At 54.4% G+C, this 24,492-nt stretch overlaps 1 protein-coding gene across 1 annotated transcript; it reads left to right on the top strand.

The window, feature by feature from the left end:
- Positions 1–7,235: 7,235 nt before the first annotated feature.
- PLK5 (polo like kinase 5 (inactive)) lies at positions 7,236–17,473 on the top strand. The gene is given in 15 exon segments (XM_059697335.1): positions 7,236–7,846; positions 8,424–8,537; positions 8,671–8,787; positions 9,146–9,275; positions 9,373–9,460; positions 9,553–9,648; positions 10,528–10,726; positions 10,885–11,011; positions 11,196–11,269; positions 11,432–11,516; positions 11,801–11,878; positions 13,417–13,532; positions 13,535–13,573; positions 14,863–14,973; positions 16,327–17,473. Coding segments are annotated over 15 exon segments (1,668 nt in total). The 5' UTR covers positions 7,236–7,738; the 3' UTR covers positions 16,513–17,473.
- The last annotated feature ends 7,019 nt before the right edge of the window (positions 17,474–24,492 follow it).

The following is a 24,492-nucleotide window of genomic DNA, read 5'->3' as shown; positions in this document are numbered from 1 at the left end:
TGTTGTCTGCGTGGAGGTGAACAAGTGGGTGTCCTCAGCACAAGTGGGTGTTTAGTGTCATGGGTGAGGTCACAGGGACAGAAAGGGGCAGGGGGTGGAGAACAGGTGGGTGTGGGGTCCCAGAGGCCACACAGGGCTTCTGGGAGAAATAAGATACAGCCGGTGTGGGCAAGATGAAGATGTGGACCAGTGGACCAATGGACCAATGACTTGGCATCGATGGAGGCAGTTGTGACCTTGATGAAGTTAAGTGTGGTTGGACAAGGCTGAAGAGAAGATGGTGGAAGAGGGAGGAGACAGCAAAAGCAGGCACTTTCTTCTGAGCACTGATTATGTATCACACTGTGGACTGGGGCCTGAGAGTCATCAGAAATAAATCAGGCCTGGCTCGTGAGGCTCGATGGTTGAGCGTCAACCTATGAACCAGGAGATCATGGTTTGATTCCTAATCAGGGCACATGCCCAGGTTTCGGGCTCCATCCCCAATGGGAGGCATGCGGGAGGCAGCTGATCGCTGATTCCCTCTCATCATTGGTGTTTCTGTGTCTTCCTCTCTGAAATCAATAAAAATATATTCATCAACAATAAAGATAAATTTTTAAAAAAGAAAAGAAAGAGCCCTAGCTGGTTTGGCTCAGTGGATAGAGTGTCAGCCTGTGGGCTGAAGGGTCCCAGGTTCGATTCCAGTCAAGGGCACATGCCTGGGTTGTGGGCTTGATCCCCAGGCAGTTGTGGCCTTGATGAAGTTAAGTGTGGTTGGACAAGGCTGAAGAGAAGATGGTGGGAGAGGGAGGGGACAGCAAAAGCAGGCACTCTCTTCTGAGCACTGATTCACTCTACCCCTTCAGCCTGCTGCCCTCAGTACATGGGCACCTCCCTTCACCAGCCACTCAGGCCAAGCTTCGGACTCAAACCTTCCCAGCACTCCCCCCATGGGATCCATCAGCAACTCCTGCAGACTCCACTCCCAAACAGCTGGGAGCCACCCACTGCTCTCACCCCCAGGGACACCCTGGCTCAGCCCCTGCCCAGAACCACCACTGCTGCCTCTCACCACTTTCCTGGGGACGTACAGGAGGCGGCCAATCAGTGATTCTCTCTCCTCACTGATGTGTTTAATCTCTCTTTCCCTCTCCCTTCCTCTCTGAAATCAATAAAGACATATAAAAAAGAAAGAAAGAAAGAAAAAGAAAGAAAGAAAGCAAGCTTGGCCCAGGGACTCCACAAAGTGGACAATTGTATCCCCCTCAGAGATGCCTCATTCCCCAAGCCTCAGCCACAGTGCTATGGTGCTATGCAGGGTGTATACAGCAGACACTGTACCCTGCAAAAAGTGCATACAACAGGCACTGTGTCCTGCATGGAGCAATACAGCAGGCATTATGCTCTGTACGGAATGTATGCAGCATGTACTGTATCATACAACAGACACACTTTGCTGTTCAGAGAGTCTATACAGTAGGTACTGCACCTTGTAGGGCGTGCATATAGTAGACATTGAATCTTCCAAGGAGTGCCTACAAGAGTCATTGTATCCTGAAGAGAGTGCATGCAGAAATCACTGCACCGTGCATGGAGGGTTTACAGAAGGTATTTTTTTAAAATATGCTTTTATTTATTTCAGAGAGGAAGAAAGAGAGAGAGATAGAAACATCAATGATGAGAGAGAATCACTGATCGGCTGCCTCCTGCACACCCCACACTGGGGATGGAGCCCACAACCTGGGCATATGCCCTGACCAGGAATCGAACCTTGACCTCTTGGTTCATAAATCAATGCTCAACCACTGAGCCACACTGGCTGGGCTACAGAAGATACTTCCCACAGGGCACATCTACAGCAGGCATTGTACTCTATCTACAAGTGTATGTAGCAGGCACTGAGTCCTGTAGAAAGTGCATACAGCAGGCACTGCACCCTGCATGGGAACCCTGGCGCTTGTGGAATGACCAGATGGAGATGGGATGAAGTTGTGGAGTCCTGGGCCCATCCTCCAGTCTTTGCCTTCCCCTCATCTCTGTTTACCATCTCTGTCCTCTGACTATAACTCAGCTGGATTCAGCAGATCCCAGAGGATGAGGCCCAGAACTTAGCTCAAAATACCTGGTGCAGGTGGAGGGGGTGGTTGTGAGGTTCAGAGGCTCCAGGTCCGGTGGCGTCTCAGTTCCCCAACCCGGACCCTGGCCCAGGTTCAGCCGGATTCCCCCTATCCTGAGCTTCAGCCCAGACACCCTGCCTCTGGGCATGTGGGTCATGACAGATGTGGATCAGCTGGACTCGGGCTCCCTCTGTGGTCTGTTGTCTTATGGCCTTGGGCCTTAGGAAATGCCTATGAGCAGATCCGATGGCCTCCTCCTGCCCCTTTCTCCAACTCCCTGTGCCACCTGTGATCCCTGAGGCCAGGCCATGTGGTCCCAGGACCCTCCAGCCCCCTGAGTTGACTAGGTAGAATGGTTCCTGCCATCCCTGCCCTAGAACCCACGGTCTCTGGAGCTGCTCAGATGTCCTTGGGCATTAGTATGGGTAGAGCAGGACCCAGGACCCATCACGACTGAGGTCAACCATGTGAGCTGGGAATGCCACCCAGAAAGAGCCACCCTAGTTAGGGACATGAGAGGCAGGAAACAGAAAGAGCCAGATTCCTGAGATGGACCAAGCCGTACCTGAAGCTATCAACCCAGTTTTTTTTCACTCTAGCGACTTTGGGTGTCTGTGACTCCTGATTGAGAGGCCTAATGAGAAGCAGCATCCTTTCCTTCACCCTCATTCCAGACAGGTCCTACTGCTCGTGCGCTGACCCCGTGACTGAGCCCTTCACCTACGGAGAGGCACCATTGCTTTGGGGGCGCTCAGATGTGGTGTGACACTCCTCACCCCTACTTTATGGGTCAGGACACTGAGGTACAGAGGGGTAAAGTCACACCCAGTGGGACTCAGAGGTCCTGGGACGACTTCACACCCACACCTGAATGGGTGCCCTCAGCTCCTTTTGGGTTGGGAGTGTGGGGGAGCTTGCCTGAAGTGGGGATGCTCCAGGCAGGACCTGGAGGATGAAGGGGAACTGGATGGAAGAGGGTGTGAGGGAGAGGGTGTTCTCAGCAGAGGAACAGCCTAGGCAAAGGTCAGGTGGCCAAGGAGCGGGGTGAGGTCCAGGCCCAGAGGAGGCCTGTGTGGCTGGAGCACATGAAGCAAGAGGGTCTGCTTCAAGGCCAGAGAGGGGCAGGGGCCTCACATGGCTTGGGGGCTGGGGAGCATGGAACAGTGATTCAGAAATGGCAAGTCACTTAAGGTATGCTGTTAGGTGGAAAAAATTAGCAAAATCATACACAATGTGATGACATTTTTATAAAAGAAGAAATATGCATGTTAATGTAAACTCAGGCAGGAAATTGAAGGATAAATGCCTACGGTTGGCTACAACGATCTTGAGGCAGGGGCTATAGGTGATTTTGAGTCACTGCCTCATAGGTTTTGCTTGAATTTCTTATAATGATCTCCTAATTCTTGTGGGGTTTTTTTAAAAAATTAATTTTTGAATCATTTTAGATTTACGGGAAGTTTCAAAGACACTACAAAGTCTACGCTCTGCCATCAGTAGTATAATATTCCTTCCCCAAGGGTGCTGATCGCAGGATCACAGTTTTGCAAAGGGGGCTGCCTGGCTCCCATGCTGACTCCTGCCCAGGGCTCCTAAAGCCGGGGGGTCATGAGCTAAAGCCCTGGCCTGGACATCCACACCCTGAATCCCTACACCCCAGGCCATAGTTTCGCTCCCCCTCCATTCTGCTTTCTTGCCAACCTGAGATAACTCCCCAGACTCAGCAGATTTCCCTGGAGAACTGCAGGAAGCTTTGCTCAAAATACCTGCCGCAGGTGAGGGGGCAGCTGCTGAGACAGCAGCCAGACTCCCAGAGGTCTACCTTGGGAGGCTTGAGGGGCTGGGCATGGGGTCAGCCTGGGCACAGTCCTCGTCTCCTAGAAGGTGCCAAGGTGGGTACACCCGGGCAGACATGACTCACCCTGGCTCCAGGGACTTCTCTGGTCTCCTGGCCTTTGAACTGCACTGGACTTCCTCATGTCTGCACTCGTGAGCTTAGCCTCTGGGGACAGGGCCTCGTGAGCAGAGTCAGCAGGAGGGAACCCTGACTCTGTGCTTCAGAAACCCCATGACTGCAGCAGGGCACTGCCTTGAGGCTGGCCCAGCGCTGTGAGTGGGGGGACTTGGCTTCTACTGGTCCAGGATTAGACCTTATCCTTGCCTCTCCCACCCTCCAAGCATCCATTGTTGTCAGCTCTTTCTAGAAACACCACCCTCTCTGGTGTTTCTCCAGAGTCATCCCCACCTCAGGGTCATCCCCACCTCAGGGTACTTAATCCATCTGCAAAGTCCCCTCTGCCACCTTGGCACCTTCTAGGAGAAGAGGACTGTGCCCAGGCTGACCCCATGCCCAGCCCCTCAAGCCTCCCAAGGTAGACCTCTGGCAGTCTGGCTGCTGTCTCAGCAGCTGCCCCCTCACCTGCGGCAGGTATTTTGAGCAAAGCTTCCTGCAGTTCTCCAGGGAAATCTGCTGAGTCTGGAGAGTTATCTCAGGTTGGCAAGAAAGCAGAATGGAGGGGGAGTGACGCTGTGACCTGGGGTGTAGGGATTCAGGGTGTGGGCGGCCAGGCCGAGGCTCCAGCTGGTGATCACCCAGCTTTAGGAACCCTGGGCAGGGGTCAGCATGGGAGGCCAGGCAGGCCCCTTTGCAAAACTGTGATCCAGTGATCAATACCCAAACTGCGCCTCAGTTTGCCCATCTCCAAAATGGGAGTTTTAGTAAGTCCCCCAAGGTTGTGTTTTTTTAAGGGTAGGGTGGAAAATCTTATATATTTTTCCTCTTTTTATTGTGGCAAAATACACATAACATGTACTTTACCATTTTAACTATTTTTAAGTGCAACTATAACCACCATCCATCTCCAGAACTTTCTTATCTTCTCAAACTGACACTTCGTCCCTATTAAACATTAACTTCATCACCTCTCTCTCCCCTAGCCTGTCACCCACCATCTACCTTCTGTCTCTGTGAGTTTGACTCCTCCAGGAACCTCATATGAGTGGAATCAACAGTATTTATCCTTCTGTGTCTGGTTTATTTTATTGAGCATAATGTCCTCAAAGTTCGTCTATGTTGTAGCAGGTGTCAGAGTTTCCTTCCTTTATAAGTTTGAATAATATTCCAGTGTGTGAATGAATCACAACTTATCCATTTATCCACCACTGGCCATTGGAGTTGTTTCCTCCATTTAGCTGTTGTGATTCATGCTGCTGTGAACAAGTATGTTTCATTTTATTCTAGACGAGAGGTCTGGTGCACGGATTCATGCACCAGTGGGGTTCCTCGGCCTGGCCTGTGGCTCTCCGACACCCCGCGAGGGGTCCCGGATTGAGAGAGGGCACAGACAAGGTAGGGGGACGCCACAGGTGCACATTCGGGGCGGGGGAGGGACGGCAGGAGGGCTTCAGGGCATGTCCGGCCCGTCTTGCCGGGTCCCCATCTGCCGGACCCCAGCAGCAAGGTAACCTACTGGTCAAAGCATCTGCCCCCTGGTGGTCAGTGTGTGTCAGCGCTACTGGTCAAATGGTTGCTTAGGCTTTTATATATATAGCTTTTTTTCACTCTAGAATCCTAGGGGCGGTAGGTGCCTGCTCATGGGGGTGCAGGCTGGGAAGGGGAGATCTCACCAGCCCCATGGTGGAGGTTCATCCAGGAAGACCTGGCAAGCAGCCAAGAGGTGGGGGAGACTGGTGTCTGTGCAGAGGAGCCCGCTGACAGGCAGGCAGTGTGGCACCGTGCCAGGAAATTTAGATTCTTTTCACCACCAGGGAGCTTCTGGGGGTTCAGTGGTCTTAGCCACCTGATTTAGCATGTGGACTCTGCCTTCCCTCCCAGGATGGTTTAGGGGGGCGGGGGCTCTGGGCCCACTGACCTACACTTCTGGCAGGGTTTGGCCACAACCCAGTGCCTCTGGCTTGCATGTGCCTTCCATGCAAGCCTCCGTTTCTTCCTCTGTAACATGAAGCTAAGAATAGCATCTACCTCCAGGACAAGCCACTGCCAGGAAGGGGTCCTGGCTTACTCACATTCACCTACAGAACCCTCCCCTAGGTTAAGTCCTGGCAGTTTTTTCATGAGGCCTGGGTGGGTCTGTCTTGAGCACAGGTTCCCTACACTATTTAACATACTGAATTAGCACATGGATGGAGGTGTGCTATTGAAAAGGAACCAGCTGCCTGCCCTCATGGATTCCAGGGTGACAGTGACATGACTGCTCAGACCCAAGGCCCTCCCCCCGCTGCCCATCTTCTGTCACACTGCACCTGGTTCTCATTAGCAGGGCCCTCGGCTCCCAGGTCACAGCCAGCTGTCCTGAAACCCTTTGGCCCTGGTGCTGAAGCCGCCCCCACAAAGGTCCCTGAGTCTTCCTCCCTCAAATGCTCTGGGGCCCCCATTTGAAGTGCCATGTGACCATGTGACAACTCAGAAGGTGTTTCCTGTCCCTGGTGGCATGGCTGGGCCAGATTCCAAAATCTGGTCTCTGGAAAATTCCTAGGTCTGATTCCAGCCGCATGAAGCCCTGCTAACCCCTCCCCATTCATTGTGTTATGTAACATTCGGGATTAATACTGAGGCAGCCGGAGGCAGCAGCCCAAATTCAAACCCAGCACTGTCCCTTCCTGGCTGGGTAAGCACCCTAACCTCCCTGGGCCTCAGTGTGCTTACCTGTAAAATGGACACAGGCCAGTTCCCATGTCCCAGGATCAGGGTAACAGTGAAATGGGAGAAAGCAAGAAAAGTGCCTAGAACTGAAGTTGGGCCACAGCTCAGAGATGCCCCCACAGTATTCGGCGGGGGTGGGGGGGTTGGGAGGTGGGACCTCGATCCTGCCCACTTGTCCTCCCATCTGACTTCCTCTCTTTGGCAGCCCATGCCACGAATCATAAACCCCAGTCCACCCATCGGTCCCTAAATCCTGTCTCTGTCACTGTCAAGTGTCCTTTATATATGACACCTCCCAACACGGAGCCATTCCCCCTTCTGGGTCCCTGCCCCAGGCCTCACTCCCCTCCACACCAGCCTCAGCCCCAGAGATACTGGGCTTCTTTCTCAGCCCCTGGATCCTGCTGCGCCCCCCAGTGCCCAGGTAATCAAGGCCCATAGTGTCACCGCAGAAAAGACGTAGTCACAGGCATTCGGAAGGACCGGACTCACTTCTCCAGCGCACTTTGGGGAGAGCCCGCCAAGCCCCAACCCACCCACCTTTCCCTGGGCGGCCTCGGGGAGACTGACACAAGCCCTGGGACTCCGTTTCCTGTTCAGCGAAACTGCGTGCTGACAGCTCGCAGCTTGGCGGGAGGCGCAGGATTGCAAGAGCCAGGCTGAGCGCACCGGGGCAGCAGGCGGGACGCGGGCGCCGCTCTGTCACTGGAACTCCCGCCAGCCTGCATCCCCGCGCGCCCGCGCGCCCCCGCGCACCTGCCCTCTCCGGCACCGGACCAGCCCTCTTCAGCCAACAAGACGCGCTCCCCCCAGCCCCGCAGAGCGGTTCCCAGAGCAGCTGCGCGGCGCTGCACTGCCAGGTGGTCCGGCTGGGAGGCTGCACACTGCCCACACCCTGCTCCCTCCTCCCTGCTCCCTGCTCCCTGCTCCCTCTCCTTGCTCCCCCGTCCCTGCTCCCTGCAGGCCCCCGCGCGGGATGGAGCCCCGGACGCGGCGACGGCGCAGTTGCCGCCAGCTGGTCTCTGCTTTCCTGCGCGACCCGGGCTCAGGGCGCGTCTACAAGCGCGGGAAGCTGATCGGCAAGGTGGGGACCCAGAACCCCGACTTCGCAGCCAGGCCGGGCCAGGCGGGGGTCCGGGCGGGGCGGGGCGGGCTGTGCACGCGGATCCTGAGCGTAGAGGGGATGGCGTGCGTCCAGCTTGTTTGCGGGGTGAGCGCCAGGCTTCGTCTCTGTCTGTACGTGTTGTGCCCGCGCGAGTTTGGGGTCTGGCGTTGGTCTGGGCTCCTGGTCTGCGGTGAACCGTTTGTAGGGCGTGCGTTGTGTGGCGGGAACCAGTATTTGGCGGGTTGTGCTGTGTCCCTGAGTTGTGTGTCCAGCGATGTGGGTATGCCACCACCGAGGGTGTGACAGATCTCCACGCCTTTCTCTAACCCTGTCCTGCTGTTTCCAGGCGTGTGTGTGTGTGTGTGTCTGAATGGGTTGCGCATCTCTCTGCTTTCCGTGCCTGAGTGGATGTGTCCCTGTGTTTGTTTGTTCCCAGGTGTTGCATGGAGTGTCCAGGGTGAGGGTGTGAGTTGTGTGTCTGCGTCTCAGGTGTGCGTGTGTGCGTGTGTAGCGGCCTGGCCACCTATTCACTGAGCGTGTGAATCCCTCCCTGAAGGGTGCCTTCAGCCGCTGCTATAAGCTGACCGACATGTCCACCAGCACTGTGTTTGCTCTCAAGGTGGTGCCGCGTGGGGGGCCCGGGGTCCGGAGTCTGCGCCCCTTTGGGAAGGTATGGCCCCCATCAGTGCCCAGGGTGCCCAGTCCCCCAGTGGGCTCCCAGAGAGGTGCCTGCCCGAGGCCCGGGAGCACGCCTGTGGGTGCAGATGCTGCGTGCAGGGTGTGGACACAGGCTGCGCCTGCAGGTGGAGCGGGAGATCGCCCTGCACAGCCGCCTCCGGCACCGAAACGTCGTGGCCTTCCACGGACACTTTGCTGACCGTGACCACGTGTACCTGGTGCTGGAGTACTGCAGCCGCAAGGTGTGCGGGGCGGGCGCCTGCACACCTCCGTGCCTGCTGTGCTTACCTCATCCACCCCTGCATTCCACCGCACTTCCCTGGGCCCGCACCGGCCTACCTGCTCATCCCATCCTAGGCTCGCTTGACTCTCTTAGGCTCACCTGTGTTCACTTGTGCCCAGTTTATTCCGTGGTCACCAGGCTCATCTCATACTCATCGTGGTACCTGGGCCCACCTGAGCATACCTGTGCCCACCTGTGTCCCTCCTGCCCTTAGCCATGCCCCCAGCTGAACTTAGTGGTGCCTTCACAGACTTCTTGCACTCACTTTGCCCACTTAAGTACATCTGAGCTCATCCCTGTCTCCTTGGTGCGGGCAGTCCTTGGCCCACGTGCTGGAAGTGCGGCGGACGCTGACGGAGCCTGAGGTACGCTACTACCTGCGGGGCCTGGTGAGCGGCCTCCGCTACCTGCACCAGCAACGTATTGTGCACCGAGACCTAAAGCTCAGTGAGTGTGGGGAGGGGAGCTGTGGGAACCGTGGAGGCCATGGGAGCTGGGACTTGACTCCCCCTCTTATGTCCATGCCTCTCCTTCCCACTGGCAGGTAACTTTTTTTTGAACAAGAATATGGAGGTGAAGATCGGGGACCTGGGGCTGGCTGCCAGGGTGGGGCCAGGGGGCCGATGCCACAGGTGAGGGTGGAGGCTTGGAGCAGTCTCTCAGGGTGGGCACAGGTGACCTTGGTCTGGCAGACTTCCTGAGGTCCCCCCTTATCCCCTCCCAGAGTGCTCTGTGGGACCCCAAACTTCCTGGCCCCAGAGGTTGTCTCCAGGAATGGGCATTCCTGCCAGTCAGACATCTGGGCTTTGGGCTGCACCATGTAAGTGGGGTCCTAGGAGCTTGGGCCTGGCGGGGGGTGGGGGGTGCAGGAGTATCCGGATAGTGCCGGGTGTGGGCGGGTGGGAACATGCAAGGAGGTAAGGGTAGGTAAAAGGAAGTACACAGGAAGTTGAGTGGGGGGACAGCAGGTATGAGCATATACATGACAGATGTGAACAGATACGTGCGGATATGGGGCAGGTGGGAGCAGCACACATCAGCCATCATTGGAGCATGCGGGTATGAATAGGGATATGGGAGGATGTATGTGCAAGGGAGGTTTGACTATTCAGAGATGTGCTGAGCCCAGCCAGCATGGCTCAGTGGTTGAACATTGATCTATGAACCAGGTTCAATTCCCGCTCAGGGCACATGCCCAGGTTTTGGGCTCAACCCCCAGTATGGGGCGTGCAGGAGCAGCTGATCACTGATTCTCTCTCATTGCTGATGTTTCTATCTCTCTCTCCCTCTCCCTTCCTCCCTGAAATCAATAAAAATATTTTTTAAAAAATATGTGTTGACAAGTGTGTGCAGGTGCTAGGTGCACAGGCAGATCAGGGCCCATATACAGGGAAGAAGTACATGCAAGGTGGAGCAGGTGTGAGCACGCAGAAAAGAAAATTGCACAGTTGCGTTCAGGTATGTACAGGTATAAGCTGGTGTCTACAGATGCCAGTGTCTGCCAAGCAGACAGGAACGGCCAAGTGGGAGGGATGTAGGGTGTGTATGGGAATGTGGATGGATGGGACGCATGGACAGAGGAGGGAAAGGTGGGTAGGTATGGCCAGGTGTACTCAGGTAGGAGGTGTGAGCCAACTCTGAGCCAACCCAGGACAGAGGCCAGCAGGCACTTAGGCTCCTGCCCGCCTCCCTCGCCCAGGTACATGGTGCTGACTGGCGACCCACCCTTCGTGGCGGCTTCCCTGGCAGAGATGTATGAAAACATCCGGGAAGGCCGTTACCACGAGCCTGCCCACGTGTCGCCCAATGCCTGTCGCCTCATTGCCCGCCTGCTGGCGCCCAACCCAGCCGAGCGGCCCAGTCTGGACCACCTACTGCAGGACAACTTCTTCACGCAGGTGTGTGACGTTCAGCGGGTGATGGCCCCTGGATGCCTGGGTCCTTCTCTGGGGCGTCTCAGCCAAGGTCCAGGGAGGGTCAGGACCCCAGGTGGCCCAGGTACTCAGGAGCCAGACAATCTGAGTGGGGTGCCCACCCCTATCACCCCGCTCTGAAGGGTTTCACTCCGGACCGGCTGCCACCCCACTCCTGCCACAGCCCGCCCATTTTCGCCATTCCTCAGCCTCTGGGCAGGCTTTTCCGGAAGGTGGGCCAGCTGCTAATGAGCCAGTGCCAGCTACCCTGTGAGTACCATGCCTGCCCCCCCCTCACCTGCTCCTACCTGCCCCACAGCCGTTCTGCACTCACACGCCTGCCCTGCTCCCAGCCTGCTCTGCAGCTCACCGTGCAGAGGAGGATATAAATGGCAAGTGCCTCCCTCCGCATGGGGCCAGGCTCTCAACCCCCCAAATTCTGTGCCTCCCTCAGGCCCCTACACCCCCAGTGAGGCCTCTTGTCCAGAAGATGGTCCTGACGCTGACTTCATGGAGTGGGGCAGTGAGGTGAGGGCTCAGGGTGGGGGCACAAGGAGGTACCCTCACAGTGGGATTGAGCAGAGGGAGAAGTAGGGGATCTTTAAATTGGGGAGGGAAGCCAGAGCCCTTTACTCACCCCAGGCCTCTCCCCAGGGGCTGGGGCACCCCTCACCCCTGCTCCCTCCCCAGGACTCCCTGTTGGAGAGAGGGGCTCTCCGACCTGAGGTCCCTGTCCACCTGTTCACCCAAGGGACCCTCCAGAGTGACCCAGCTGGTGAGCAGACTATCCTAGGTGGGGGCCGTGGGTGGGGAGTGAGGGTCTAGAGACAGGAGACAAAGACAGTGCCTTGCCAGGGCCAGGGCCCCTCTCCTGGCCTCAACTTTCCCATCTATGAAATGGGAGTGATGTCTGGAATCCTTCTGGGTTTAAAGTAAGATTTTCCCAGATGCGAGAGTTCGGGGCCAGGCTAGTTGAAGGGGCCCCTCATGGTGGGGACCCAGGCCTGCCCGTCCCCTCTCTCCTTCTCTCCCTGACCTCACATACATCTGTCTCCCCAGGATCTGGGGGGAGCCCAAGACAGGAGGTGGAGGAGGCCATTAGAAACCTACAGCTCTGCCTGAACCCTGGACCTCCAGGTAGGAGCACAGCCTAGGCCACCGGGGTCACCCTGTCTCTTAATCTCTGAGGAAAAGTACCCTGTCCCCATCCAGGCCCCCCCTTGGGGGTATTTCTGGGGTTCCACGGTGGGAGAGCTTTAAGGGAGGTTTCTGGACACAGTGACTTCAGGCAAGTCACTTAACCTTCTGTGCCTCAGTTTCCTTACCTTGTAAGGAGGCTGATGATGGCGTGACGTAGGCCAGTGGTCGGCAAACTGCGGTCCCCTGAGTGTGGCTCTTCCACAAAATACCACGTGCGGGCGCACACGTACAGTGCGATTGAAACTTCGTGGCCACACTCAAGAGGCCAAAGAGCCGCATGTGGCTCGTGAGCTGCAGTTTGCCGACCACTGTAGGCTATCCTTGTGTGAGAAGTCTAGAACTTTCTGAGACTTCTTTCTATGTACTTTATGAAGACTGTTCATTTTGAGTGATGTGCTGTGGAGGGCTCTGGGGGACACCCTCGTTTTTTCGGGGTCTGAGTCTCTAATTTGTCATTGAGTCCTGCTTGAGAACCAGAGAGGAGACGAGAGAAATGGAGGGAGGAAATGAGACATCAGACCTTCACCAACCCTGAACCCATGTCCCAGCCACGCCCTGAGGTGGAACGCTGTCCCATACCCGAGTCCCAGATCCCCAAGCCCTCCTTCTCCGCAACCCACGTGTCCTACCCTCCCCCCCCCCCCCCAGCAGGACCCTGCTCTGCCTGGAGAGGGAGCCCCAAGCCTTTCCTGTTTCGTGGGATCCATTTCACTTCTTTGTTCAGCTTTCCCTGATTGTGTAACAAAGAAGAACCCCAAACTTTAAGCTTGTCTTTTATCAACTGGAGCCAACTGAAATACACACACACACACACACACACACACATATATTTCAAAGAGGAAGGTAGGTAGAGAGAGAGAGAGAGAGAGAGAGAGAGAGAGAGAGAGAGAGAGAGAGAATGAATCATCAATTGGCTGCCTCCTGCATGCCCCCTGCTGGGGATCAAGCCCGCAACCCAGGCATGTGTCCTCACTGGGAATTGAACCCTGACCTCCTGGTTCACAGGTCGACGCTCAACCACTGAGCCACGCTGGCCAAGCTGGAGCCAACTTTAATTTCAGTTTTAAATGAACAGTAAAAGAGAATTCGAGGGAACTTTTCAGAGACGCTACCAAGACAGCACGGAATTTTGTCTGCCCTTGGCGACTGGATGTCCCATCTCCCCCCTAACGACTCTTTCCTCTCCCAGGATCCAATACAGGGCCCCACATGGCACTGAGCAATGTTTATTTTTAAGACAAATATTTTTAATCAAGGAAAGTAAAGCCTTGCGGTATTTGGGGCATTACAGTCATTTCAGGATTACTCATCCCCAGAGGCAGTGGGTGTTCCCCACATCCCAGTCCTCGCCCCACAAAGGCAAGAGTTGGTTTTTTATGTTTTGGACGTTTCTCAACATCTCCAGGGTGTCTGCGGTCCCCCCGCCCAGGCCCCACCAGAACCTCCCACTCAGTTCACCTCCCCTTTGTGCCCAGTCACGCAGGACCCCCCGAGAGAGCAGTGGCCCATCCTCTGGGCCCCCAAGTGGGTGGATTATTCCAGCAAGTACGGCTTCGGCTACCAGCTGTTGGACGGGAGCAGCGGTGTCTTGTTTCGGGATGGAACCCACATGGCCCTGCGTCCCCCCGGGGGGTAAGCCGTGGGGCTCCTGTCCCCTTGGGGGGCCAGGTTCTCCCCCTGCCTTTCTGCATCCATTTAAGTACATACTGTGTACACCTGCAGGGACTCACTGCCCACTAGGGGAGAACGACGGTAAACAAATGAATAGGTTGATTTCAGGTAGCACTTTTCTGAAGGAAATGACTGGGTGAGGTGACAGATTGGGGGGTGGCTCATGACAGCATGCTTGTGGAGGGGCTTTCTGAAGAAGTGACATTCGGGTAGGACAGATGGTGCAATGGAGCCTTTGGGACCAGCATTTGAGGTACAGGGAACAGCATATGTGACCCAGCAGAGTGGGTGTCAGGAACAGTGGGGGCTCCAAAGTGAGTGAGGGGGAGACGGGGGATGCGAAGTCAGGGGCCTGGAAGGCCACTGCTGGGGTTGGGGCAGGAAGGAGGGACCCGCCTCACACTTTTAAAAAAAATATATTTTATTGATTTTTTACAGAGAGGAAGGGAGAGAGATAGTTAGAAACATTGATGAGAGAGAAACATCGATCAGCTTCCTCCTGCACATCTCCTACTGGGGATGTGCCCGCAACCCAGGTACATGCCCTTGACTGGAATCGAAGCTGGGACCCTTCAGTCTGCAGGCCGACGCTCTATCCACTGAGCCAAACCGGTCTCGGCAGCCTCACACTTTTGACAAGATCTCTGGCGGCAGGGACGCAGGGGACCAGCAGGGAGGTGGTGGACTGGTCGGCTGGGCCATGGCAGTGACTTGGCTGGGGAGGTGGCAGAGCCGAGATGCGAGGGAGCTGGGATCTCGACTGAGTTGGCAGGCAGGGAGGATGGAGCAGCCCCTGGGCGAGACGGGAAGATGGCAGGAGGGTGCGTGTGGGGGCCAATCAGGATCTCAGTGGACAGGCGGCGTCCATGGTTCCAGAGTCTGGAGTTTAGAAGGGGCTGGGGCTGGACCCACAGAGAGGGGTGGTCCGTGTGGCACTGGGTTTCAAAGCCACCATCCAAGGGGGTGTGGCTGGGTGGGAATGTGTCCCAGGACAGAGGCCGTGACCGCTGACACCCCCCTGCGCCCCACCCTCAGCCAGGTCAGCTACATGCCTGACCGAGGGAAGCTGGAAGTGTTTGCCCTGAGGGATGTGCCCAGCCCGCTGGGTGCCAAGCTGGCGGTCCTGCGACTCTTTGCTGGCTACATGCAGCAGCGGCTTCGAGAGGTGAGGGCGGGGGGCCAGTGGGCCGGGGGGCCAGCGGGACTGGCAGGTGGAAAGGCCTAAGACCCTCGGCTGGGTCTGTCCTCAGGAAGCGGGCCTGCCTGCGCCCACCCAGTCTGCCAGCCCCGGCCTCTGCCTGCTGCGCTTCCTTGCATCCCAGCAGGCCCTGCTGCTGCTCTTCAGTGATGGCACAGTGCAGGTGAGCGTGGGCCCTTCTCTCCAGGAGCCCCGGGGGGGTCAGCAGGTTGGGGGCGGCCTGTCCCCTGGACCGCGCTGGCTGTCCCAATGTACTCTGTTCGGGGGCTCCAGGAAACAGCTGGCTCCTGCAGGGGGAGCAAAGTATTGACTCCTGAGTGCAAAGACTGCAAGATGGAAAATCAAATGTGTTAAAAAAAAAAAAAAAGAAAAGGAAGAAAAGAAGATGTGTTTAAGTAACGGCAAAATGGAATTTGGGTCATCTTCGTGAGTGGTTACACTGAGCAGCTGTGAAACGTCATTTCCATCCTGGCCGCTGGCTCAGCGGGTTCAGGAGTCGTCCTGTGCACCAGTTTCCATCCCCCATCCCAGCCTGTACGGGAGGCAACCAGGCAACCAGTTGATGTTTGTCTCTCACATCTATGTTTCTCTCTCTCTCTCTCTCTCTCTCTCTCCCCCCCACTCTCTCTCTAAAGAAAAGGGGAAACCGTATCCTTGGGTGAGGATTTTTTTAAAAGCCATTTCCTTGGAAAAAACTTTTTAAAACTATTTTTTAAATTGATTTCAGAGAGGAAGGGAAGGAGGGAGAGAGAAACATCAGTGATGAGAGAGAATCATCAATCTGCTGCCTCCTGCGTGCCCCCCACTGGGCATTGAACCCACAACCTGGGCATGTGCCCTGACCAGAATCGAACCATGACTTTCCTGGTTCATAGGTTGACGCTACGCTCAACCGCTGAGCTGCACTGGCTGAGCGGAAAATCACTTTTAGGTTGAGATTTCCCTGAGCAGTCCTGGCGATTTGCTGGCCCACTTGCTCATGCGTTCGTTGGTTGATCCTTGCATGACCAGGGATTGAGCCTGCAACCTCAGTGCATCAGGACAATGATCTAACCAACTGAGCTCCTTGTTCAGGGCTCATTATTATTATTTTTAAGTATTTTTTTTTTAATTTACAACAGTAAAAACAACTCTAGCTGTCCAGACTAGACTGTGGGTAATGCCCTGAGCTGGGCTGGGCCTCAGGCAGCGAGAATGGCCTTCATGGCCCGCAGAACACTCGGGGAAACTGGTCGTTGAAGGACTGGGGCTCCCCAGGTCCCAGGATTAAGAATGATGGTCTCCCTGGGTGACCGAGGGCAGGGAAGTCCTATCTGAACTCAGTTTCCTCTTCTGTACATAAAACTCTGGGCTCCCAATTCTGTGTGTTCCTAGGAGTGGGGCAGCCGCTGAGACCCAGGTCAGGGGGCTTTCAGTCTCCGATCCACTGTTTCTTCTCTCTGGAGGGGGCGGGGCACACCTGGGGCAGCCCCAGGGGAACCCTTCTCTCCTTGACCTCGGCCTCTTACTTTGGCAGGTCAGCTGCAGCGGAGACCCGGTTCACCTGGTGCTGAATGGGGGGCCTGAGGAGTTGCTGCTCATGGTCTGGGAACGGGGCCAGGTTGGCGCCTCTTACACGCTGGGGATCCTGCAGAGCCACGGCTGTCCCCCGGCCGCTCGCCAGTTCCTGCATCACGCGCTCTGCATGCTGCAGAGCATCTAGCACCCCGGGCGCAGGGTGGGCCTCTGCATGTTGATGCCAGGGTCCCAGGCTCCATTTGTGTTTCTGTTCCTCCAGAGGGGATGGCCTTGGGGGCAGCTGGGGAGCTGGCAGGTGCATGGGAGGTGGGGAGTCTTTGCCTCATGGTATGACTGTTCAACCCAGACTTTTGTTCAGCTTTGTTCTTCCTTCCGTTAAAAGAAAACTTGCTCTGGCTGATGTGGCTCAGTGGTTGAGCATTGACCCATGAATCAGGAGGTCAGGGTTCAATTCCCCATCAGGGCACATGCTGGGGTTGCTGACTCGATCCCCAGTAGGGGGCAGTGCAGGAGGCAGCCAATCAATGATTCTCTCTCATCATGTTTCTCTTCCTTCCTCTCTCTGAAATCAATAAAAATATATTAAAAAGAAAATGAAACTGGCCCCTGTAGCCTGCTGTCTGACTCTCTTTGGGGCAGTTTGAGGAGCCTCAGCGAGGCAGCACTCAGACCCAGCGTGATCTGAGCCCGCTGTTCGTTGTGGCAGACAGATGGCCAGAATGTCGCCCACACGGAAGTTAGGGCCTGAGAGGCGTTCTAAAATGACCAAAAATCGCCCTAGCCACTTTGGCTCGGTGGATAGGCCAGTGGTCGGCAAACTGCGGCCCCTTGAGTGTGGCCCTTCCACAAAATACCACGTGTGGGCGTGCACGTACAGTGCGATTGAAACTTCGTGGCCACACTCAAGGGGCCTAAGGGCCGCATGTGGCTCGCGAGCCACAGTTTGCCGACCACTGGGATAGAGTGTTGGCCTGCAGACAGAAGGGTCCCAGGTTCAATTCTGGTCAAGGGCACGTGCCTTGGCTGAGGGCTCGATCCCCAGTGTGGGGTGTGCAGGAGGCAACCGATCAATGATTCCCTCTCATCACTGATGTTCCTATCTCTCTCTCCCTCTCCATTCCTCTCTGAAATCAATAAAAACATATTTTTTTAAAAAATAAAATGACCAAAAATATAGGACATTTGCGTCATGGACAGGCCGTGAGAAAATGGATGTTGGGGACTGGAAAGATAGTGGGCAAAATGCTCAGCACAGCTGTCACCTGCGATAACTCAGCTTGGGGGCAAGGTGCTTCCTGGAGAGGGTCCTGTTCTCTGATTTTTGTTTGTTTTTTTTCTATCCATTGACATACATTTATGTTCCTGTGGAAAAGAATTAAACCATCAGTGCATCCTGGCTTTCCCCTCAGCCGTGTGCCTGGATGTATTTCTACATTTGCATGTAAAGATTCCCCTTTCTTCTTTTAATGGAAGGAGGGGCTGAAGAATAGCTGACATTTAGGGTCGGGGACATGGAGGGAACTGGCGGGATCGGTCAGGGGAGGTCAAATGCCTTGGTGTGGCCAGCCGTGGGAAGAGGAGTTGTTCTGCTTAAAAGAGGGGGTAGAAACTGGAGGATTCCCTGGAGAGCCTGGGATGAACCGGGTGTGGGTGGGAGCGGAGCCAGCAGAAGGGAGAGGCAACGCCGGGCGGGGCAGCATGACCTTTCTCTCTTTTTAAATCACTGTTAATGTGCAAATCACATGGCACGCGGGTATTTTAATGTGTACAACGTGGTGGCAATGAGTGCATTCACGATGCGGCGAGACCACCACCTCTATCTCACTCCAAACCATTTCTATCACCTCGGAACACCCCGCCCCCAGCCCGACAACCACTAATCGGCTCTCTGTCTCTAGGGGTTTCACATACATGGAATCCACACACCCTGTCGCCTTCTGTGTCTGGCTTCTCTCGGTGGGCATCGTGGGCTCGAGGCCCATCCACGTTGTAGCGAGCGTTGGTGCTTCACTCCTTGTCCGGCTGAGTAACATTCCAGCGTGTTTGATTTATTTGTTCATCTGGTGATGGCATCGTGTTACGAATGACAGAAACCACCCTCCTCATTGTTTTTTTAAAAATATATTTTATTGATTTTTTTACAGAGAGGAGGGGAGAGGGATAGAGAGTTAGAAACATCGATGAGAGAGAAACATCCATCAGCTGCCTCCTGCACACTCCCCACTGGGGATGTGCCCGCAACCAAGGTACATGCCCTTGACTGGAATAGAACCTGGGACCATTGAGTCCGAAGGCGGACGCTCTATCCACTGAGCCAAACCAGTTAGGGCCCTCCTAATTGTTTTGAGCAACATAAAGGATTGGCTTTTTTTTTTTTTAAATATATTTTATTGATTTTCTACAGAGAGGAAGGGAGAGGGATAGAGAGTCAGAAACATCGACCAGCTGCCTCCTGCACACCTCCTACTGGGGATGCACCTGCAACCAAGGTACATGCCCCTGACTGGAATCGAACCTGGGACCCTTCAGTCTGCAGGCCGATGCTCTACCCACTGAGCCAAACCGGTCAGGGCTAAAGGATTGGCTTTTGACACTGAAATGTTCAGAAGAAGGGATGGTTGCAGGCAAGGCTGGAAGGTGGGCTCAGATGAGTAAGGCCTTACCCCGCCTTCTCTCTTCCTGTCCCTCACTTTTCCTCCATCTCTTGTTCTACTATCCTTTGTTTGGCTCTTGTAGCATAGTGACAAAGACGACCCCTGGCATGGGCTGCCATGCTCTCCAGCAAACCCAGGGGACAAGCAACCACCCCCACACTTTCTCCATGTTGAAACTTATCGGCCAGGCCTTGGTCACATATCCTCCCCCAAGACTCCTGGACCTAGAGTAGGGTGTGGCTGGGGGAGTGGATGCCGACATCCCATCATCATCTTGGTTTGCTGTGGTGAGTTTCTTCTTTTTTTTAAAGATTGTTTTGTGGTATTAAACACCATTTGTCCTTTCCTTCCTTCTTTTTTTTTTTTTTAATATATTTTATTGATTTTTTTTTTACAGAGAGGATGGGAGAGGGATAGAGAGTTAGAAATATTGATGAGAGAGAAACATCGATCAGCTGCCTCCTGCACACCCCCTACGGGGGATGTACCTGCAACCCAGGTACATGCCCTTGACCGGAATCAAACCTGGGACCCTTCAGTCCGCAGGCCGACGCTCTATCCACTGAGCCAAACCAGTTAGGGCTGTGGTGTGTTTTGAATCAACAGATGGTCTTTTGTGTGAAAATGCCAGCACGGTGGGCAGCCTCCAAGATGGCCCTGTCCGCTTCCTTGTGCAGTCCCCTCCACACTGAGGTGGGCTGCCTGTGGAACCAATAGGATTTCAGCAGTAAGTCTGTGACTTCTGCGACTAACTAGGTCCTACAAGACGGGAGGCTTCCACCCCACTCTCTCTTGGACCACTTACTCCGTGGGGAGCCAGTTGTCACGCTGTGCGGACACGCAAGGAGCTCCGTGGAGGGGCCACAGGGAGAGCGCGGAGCCCGTCACCAGCAGCAACACGAGGGAGCCGTCCTGGAAGCGCCTTCTCCAGGCCCAGCCTGCCGCCAGGTGAGGCAGCCCTTCATGAAAGACCCTGAGCCAGAACCTCTGAGCCAAATTACTTCTGAATTCCTGACCCACAAACGTGACGAAAATAAAATGTGTTTCTTGTTGTTTCAAGTCATTTTGTTTGGGGTGACGTGTGACCCAGCAATGGGGTACTAATTCGCTTGCCCAAACAGGCAGACGACCCAGCCCCATTTCTGCCCAAAACATTGGTTTCAGGGGAGAAAATGACAAAACATCGTCAGCAGTTTAGCTGCCTGTCTTGCAGAATGACCCACCTAGAGTGTTCGTTCCCATCTGTTCGTGGGCGTAGGAACAGCAACAATCTGTGAGAATCGCCCACGACGACGGCTTATAAACCAACCACAGAATATATTAATTTTGAAACCTCCCAGGCCGACTCTTATTTCTAGGTACGAGAACGTCAAGAGATGGCAGAATGCCCACGACGCCCTCTTCGGAGAGGGGAACTGCACCGCCACGTCCAGCGTTAGTCTTGGGGCTCACAAAGGCTGGAGCCTCAAGAAATGGCAGTGACTCCAACTCCAGACCCTTTTTTTGGGAGGAATCCAGGGAAGGCGTTTTTAACTCTGGAGAATGAGGAACAGCTCGCCTTAATTGCATTCTACCTTTACCCCCGCCCGCCCTCTGAAGCTTCGCTGAACCGGCGGCCCTGGACCACCTCCTCATTGGCCCGTGGAGCACGTGACACAGACGCCTCCGCGAATCACCAGCAAGCCGCGAGGCCAAGGCGGCAGCATCCCGGGCGGCTTTGGGGCTGCTGCCATAGCAACCTGGTGTGACGTCACAAAGCCTCGCAGGGCCCGTCCTGCCTGCGGGCATCTGCTTCCCCATCTGCTCCAAGCCCCGGAACTGGAACTCGCCTGCGAGCTGAGGGCTTTCCTCTCTCGGTTAACAGATGAGGAACCTGAGGCACGCGGGTTGCCTCGAGATATAAGCTGCTGGGAGAAAAGGCAGGTGGACGTAGGCATGTCAACCTGGCCCCCCAAGTTTTTAAAATCCTGATGAATTATGCCAAGAGAAACAAGTCCAAAGGTCACATAACATAAGATTCCGTTTATGTAGCGTGTTTGAAATGACAACAGATGAGCGGTTGCCAGGGGATTAGAGATGGGAGGGGCTGAGGCTGTAACAGGGCAGCTGGAGGGGTCCTTGTGGTGGTGGATACAGGACCCTATTCAGTTGATACAACTGTAGACAATACACACACACACACACACACACACACACACACACACACACACACACACGAGAGAGAGAGAGAGAGAGAGAGAGAGAGAGAGAGAGAGAGAGAGGAAAGCAAGTAAAACTGGGAAATCAGAAATCTGGATAAAGCAGGTGATGGGATCCAGGTCAACATTCTGGTGGAGATATTGATTTCACTTTGCAAAATGCAGCCTTATTGGGGGAGACTGAGCAACGTGTACAATGGAATCTCTGCATTATTTCTTACAACTGCAGGGGAATCCACAATGAGCTCAATAAAAATTTCAATGAAAACATTCTGTTTAGCCTGGTCAGTGTGGCTCAGTGGTTGAGCGTTGTCCATGCACCAAGAGATCGCCGGTTGGATCCTGGTCAGGAGGCGGCCAATCAATGTTTCTCTCTCATCTATGTTTCTCTCCCTCTCCCTCTCCCTTCCTCTCTCTGAAATCAATAAAAACATTTTTTAAAAATTCTGTTTGCTGGTTCCTCAATAAAGCTAAATGTTAATTACCATATGACCCAGCAATTCCACGCCTAGGTATATATACCCAAGAGAATTTACAATAGGTGTTTAAAAACAATTGTGGCCCTGGCTGGTTTGGCTCAGTGAATAGAGCATCGGCCTGCGGACTGAAGAGTCCCGGGTTCGATTCCGGTCAAGGGCACATGCCTGGGTTCAGGTTCAGTCCCCAGTGGGAGGCATGCAGGAGGCAGCCAATTGATGATTCTCTCTCATCATTGATGTTTCTATCTTTTCTCCCTCTCCCTCTCTGAAATCAATAAAAATATATATTTTTTAAAAAACACCAAAACACAATTGTGTGCTCCAGCATTCAGAGTAGCCCTGTTCAAACAGCCCAAAGTGGAAACAACCTAAATCTCTAACAATGGATGACCGATAAGCAAAACGTGCTCCACCTGCCCAACAGACTGTTCTCAGCCATGCAAATGATGAAGTACTGACATTCCCCACTACTTGGATTGGCTTCGAAAAACATGACACTCAGTGGGAGAAGCCAGACTCAAAAGGCCACAGAGAGTGTGATTTCATATATGTGACATGTCCGCGGGCTAGAGAAGGGAAATGGATGTGACTGCTAGTGGGGACAGGGTCTCTTTTTGGGGTGATGGGATGTTCTGGAATGAGATAGAAGTGATGGTTGCATAATGTGAACCTACGTAATGCCACTGAATTACACTTTAAGAAGATTAAAATGGTAGATTTTACCTTATGTGAATTTTACCACAATTACAAAAACCCTGCTGCCCACATCTCACCCCAGACCGATCAGGGCTGATTCACGGGCTCCGGCCTCAGGTGTTTCTAAAGTCCCTCACCTGTCCTGAGGGACCACTGGGTTGGATCACACAGACAAGAACACAGGAACCAAATGCCAGGGGGCACATGTTTAGGTGGAATGTGAAACAAACCAGCTGTAAATAATAGCACAATACAACCAAGGCCATATAAACGCCGACCCGATTCTTGCTATTAAGAAATTGATGTTGCCCTGGCTGGTGTGGCTCAGTTGGTTGGACCGTTGTCCCGTGCACCAAAAGGTGGCAGGTTCCATTCCAGGTCAGGGCACATACCCAGGTTGCGGACTCAATTCCCAGTTGGGGTGGGTATGGGAGGCAACTGATCAATGCTTCTCTCTCTCTCTCTCTCTCTCTCTCTCTCTCTCTCTCTCTCTCTCTCTCTCTCTTTCTCCCCCCCCCCAAAATCAATAAAAAATATCCTCAGGTGATAATTTTTTAAAAGAGAAAGTAATGCTGTAAGTCAAATCACTATGCTGCACACCTACCAGTAAATTCCTAAAGTGCTGAATGTCGATTATATTTCAATAAAACCGGGGGAAAAGAAATTAGCGTTAAGCGTTTTAAGTCTCATCATGACACTGTGGCGATGGGATTTACTAAGCGTCTTTGTAGAGAAATGCAGTTGCCGCTGCGGAGCAATGGAGGGTGGGTGGGGAGCAGACGGAGGTGAACAGCTGAGACTTGTTGACACAAATGGCGCTAATGCCCCAGCTGTTCAGGGCTCCCCGGCTGCTGTGAGCAGGTTGTCGTGCGCAGCCCCGGCCACAAGGTGGCAGCAGAGCACCGGCTAGTCCGGTGGTCCATGCTGGCCGTCTGTGGCGCCCACTGAGAGAGAGTGTGGGGGAGGGGTGCGCAGGGACAGACGTGCTTGGGGGCTTTTGGCTTCTTTCCGGGCTGCTGCCCCAGATAAAACCCACTTCTGGCTGTGGTACCGATCCAGACGCTCAACCCATATCAATCAATGAGCCAGAATGACGTCTAGTCCATGTTAGCAACCTCCCCTCCCCTGTGCCCCAGGTTCCATTACTTCGTCCTCCTCTGCCGGCCAGGGCAGAGTTCCGGAAGCACAGAGGGGAGCTCAAGCTTATACTTCCCCCTGCAAATCAGTGGATGACTCTCTCCCCTCCCTCCACTCCTCATAATAACCAGATTTAGCAAAAATACCAGACACCCTGTTCAGTCTGAATTTCAGATAAATAACACATCTCTGTTAGGGAGAAGGGTGTCCCATGCAATATTTGAGATAAACTTATACTAAAAAAAAGAAAGATTTATTTATCTAAAATTCCAATTAATTGGGTGTCTTGTGTCCTCTAGGATGAACTGCTTCCGCTCTGCCACTGGGGGTTCTCTGTTAGTGGCTCCTGTGCCTTGGAATGGGCATGTGTTCATCCTTGGGACGGGGTAGGGGGCCGGGGCGGGGTAGGCGGTGGAGCATGTCAGCTCTGGGCAGGCCATAGAACCAGCCCTTTCTCCAAGAGGTTGGACAACTTTTAACATAGCTGTGTGCCGTTTCATACGGTCACTGTGACAAATGACCACAAATGAGTAGTGGCTTGAATGAGAACAATGCAAATTTATTCTGTGACCGTGCTGGAGGCCAGACATCCTAAGCCCAGGTGTGGGCAGGGCTGGCCCTTCTGGAGGCTCCAGGGAAGAGTCATTTTCGGCCTCTTCCAGCTTCTAAAGGAACTGAATCGCTGGCTCGTGGCCCTTCCTCCACCCTCACAGCCAGCAGCCCAGCCGCTGCCATCTCTGACTCTCACCCTCCTGCCTCCTGGTATGAGGACCCAGTGATGACCCTGGGCCTTCTGGGGAATCCGGGCTCATCCCCATCTCAGGGTCCTTGACTTAATCCCATCGCCAAAGTCCCTTCACCATGTGAGGCAACATGTCCACAGGTCCCATGGTCGGGGCTGGGGAAGTTTTGGGGTCAGCCCAGGAGCTGTCGTCCCTCCTCTGTGGCCTTTGTTGCTTTGGGACCACTGTGGTCAGGGCCTCCACGCACCCACACTCTT

Source organism: Myotis daubentonii, chromosome 5 (genome assembly GCF_963259705.1).
Source record: "Myotis daubentonii chromosome 5, mMyoDau2.1, whole genome shotgun sequence".
In the NCBI taxonomy this organism is placed as follows: Eukaryota; Metazoa; Chordata; class Mammalia; order Chiroptera; family Vespertilionidae; genus Myotis; species Myotis daubentonii.
This window is presented reverse-complemented; position numbering and strand designations above follow the sequence as displayed.